This window comes from Trypanosoma rangeli, assembly GCF_003719475.1.
Source record: "Trypanosoma rangeli strain AM80 chromosome Unknown Tra_15.4_contig_00353, whole genome shotgun sequence".
Lineage (NCBI taxonomy): Eukaryota > Euglenozoa > Kinetoplastea > Trypanosomatida > Trypanosomatidae > Trypanosoma > Trypanosoma rangeli.
Genome location: NW_021706096.1, coordinates 13,536 through 15,566, shown reverse-complemented (window position 1 = coordinate 15,566; position 2,031 = coordinate 13,536). Strand labels below are relative to the sequence as shown.

The 2,031-nt window shown below is 59.5% G+C and overlaps 1 protein-coding gene across 1 annotated transcript, besides 2 other annotated features; it reads left to right on the top strand.

The window, feature by feature from the left end:
• Positions 1-127: 127 nt before the first annotated feature.
• Positions 128-158: a microsatellite.
• Positions 159-270: 112 nt separating this feature from the next.
• Positions 271-1,701, top strand: TraAM80_07891 (protein kinase; the record flags this gene model as incomplete). The annotated part of the gene is made up of 1 exon (XM_029384660.1): positions 271-1,701. One exon carries the CDS (start codon positions 271-273, stop codon positions 1,699-1,701), a length of 1,431 nt encoding a protein of 476 aa, XP_029235513.1.
• A 20-nt stretch (positions 1,702-1,721) lies between these two features.
• Positions 1,722-1,812: a microsatellite.
• Positions 1,813-2,031: the final 219 nt, after the last annotated feature.

Genomic DNA, 2,031 nt, shown 5'->3' with positions numbered 1-2,031 from the left:
GGAATAGGAGGGGGAAGACGGCAGTCAGGCGCAGCTTGTGTTGCTGTCGTTATTCTTGACTTTAAGGTTCTGCGCCGGTGGCTTCCCGGTCGCCATCACAGCGTCCTCTTTTTTCCAGTGTTTTCCTTTTTTTTTGTGTGTCTGTTGTTGTTGCTGTTTTATCTCCGCCTTTGCCGCCCTCTTCCGCCCTTTGCCGTCTTTGTGTGACCCCTTTGTTTTCGGTAGAGGTCCGCGTGCGCGTGCGTTTGTGTGACTTGTAGTTCTCAGAGCATGTCGGACGTGTTTTATCTTAACGTTCCACGGATACGTATGCCGCGTGGGGCCTCAAGCGAGGTTCCTAGGGCTGCTGCGTTGCGGCTGCAGGAGGCTCTGCCGCAAGTGACGCGAGTGGCGACACCGGATGGCGGCTGGGGGGTTCTGCCCATGGCGGTGGGCATTGTGGCGGTGGGCTGCGTCCTCTCAGCTGCGGTGCGGTTTTGGCAGTATCAGCGACGGTGCGGGTCTGCGCTGACGCCTGGTGGTGTGTGTGTGCCGTGGATGGGGCGGGGCCAACAGCTGCAGCGACGCAGGCTGCCTCTGTGGCGTCACCGTCGACTTGTGCAAAGCGCAGATATGGGCGGCAACCCCGCTGCCCCCAAGGAGGCGGTGGGGCCAGGCAGGGAGAAAGCTCCCCAGCCAGCTGTCGGTCATTCGCCAGGTGCCAGTCGGATTGGCGGTGACGATGGTGACAACAGGGATGGTGTGGAGCTCCCCCGGTCTGCTCACTATGCGGAGATGGCGGATGCGCACTGTGACGCACTCGCCTCCTCCTCGCAGGATTCCTCGCTGATATTTATCACGACCACGGGAGAGCAATACAAGCGAGTTTCACAGCTTGGACGCGGCGGCTTCGGCAGCGTCTACAAATGCTTCAATCTTACCACCGGCGAGGTTGTTGTTGTGAAGGAGGTGCGACTGGCGGAGCATAGTGACAAGAACAGCAACAGCAGCAGCGCCGAGGAGCTGCGTTGCGAGTTTGAGTTGCTTTCCCGCGTCACCCACCCGCACATTATCCGCGTCATTGGCTATCATGTAGGGCGACGGCACGCCCGATTGTTCTTGGAGTGGGCTGCGGGAGGCTCCCTGATGGACGTTGTGAAGGGCGTAGGCGCATCCTTTGCGTCAGGTGTGCCGGAGGATCTTGTCCACTCCTACGTTCGTCAGATGTTGGAGGCACTGCAGTGCCTGCACGAGCACGGCATCATTCATCGCGACATCAAGCCGCAGAACATGCTCATTGACCACGCAGGCCGGCTGCGTGTGACGGATTTCGGTCTCAGCCGCCTGATTGGTGAGGGGGCGTCTGCTGTCGAGACGACGGTGGCTGGCACCCCACGATACATGGCGCCGGAGACCATCAGTGGCGCGCGTTTCTCCTGTGGCAGCGATCTTTGGGCGCTGGGCGCAGTCATGTCGGAGCTCTTTACCGGGAGGCCGCCGTGGTCGCACCTGGAGACCCACCAGCTGCCAGCGCTACTGTACCGCATTGCCAACCACCCCGAGGAGCATCCCGTCATTCCTGCCCACATCAGTGCGGAAGCGAAGGACTTTATGGCGCAGTGCTTTCGGCCGGAGCCCGCGGATCGCGGCACAGCGGCCAGTCTCCTGCAGCACCCTTTCCTGACACGCGAGAGGCGCGGGCAACGCACAGCTGGCGAGTAACACGGAACTGAAAAGAAGGAAGAAGAGAGAGAGAGAGAGAGTGAGTGGGATGGGGTGGTGGGGGAAGCGGGAAAGCGGGAAAGAAGAAAAAGAAGAGAGAAGAGAGAAGAGGAAAATAAAAAATGAGGGGACGGCGCTATCATTCTTCTTGGTGGTGAGGGTGGTGGTATGCACCCCGTGATGCACCTTCTTTCTACGGAGCGATGTTGCCATTTGCTGTCTCTCCTACGTGGTATTTTCCTGTGAGTTTGCTTTTGTTTTATTGCGTCGCAAGTTAAAAGCGGAGCGGGAGGGCGAGAGGGGAGAGTGCTGCACTTTTCGTGCCCCCCT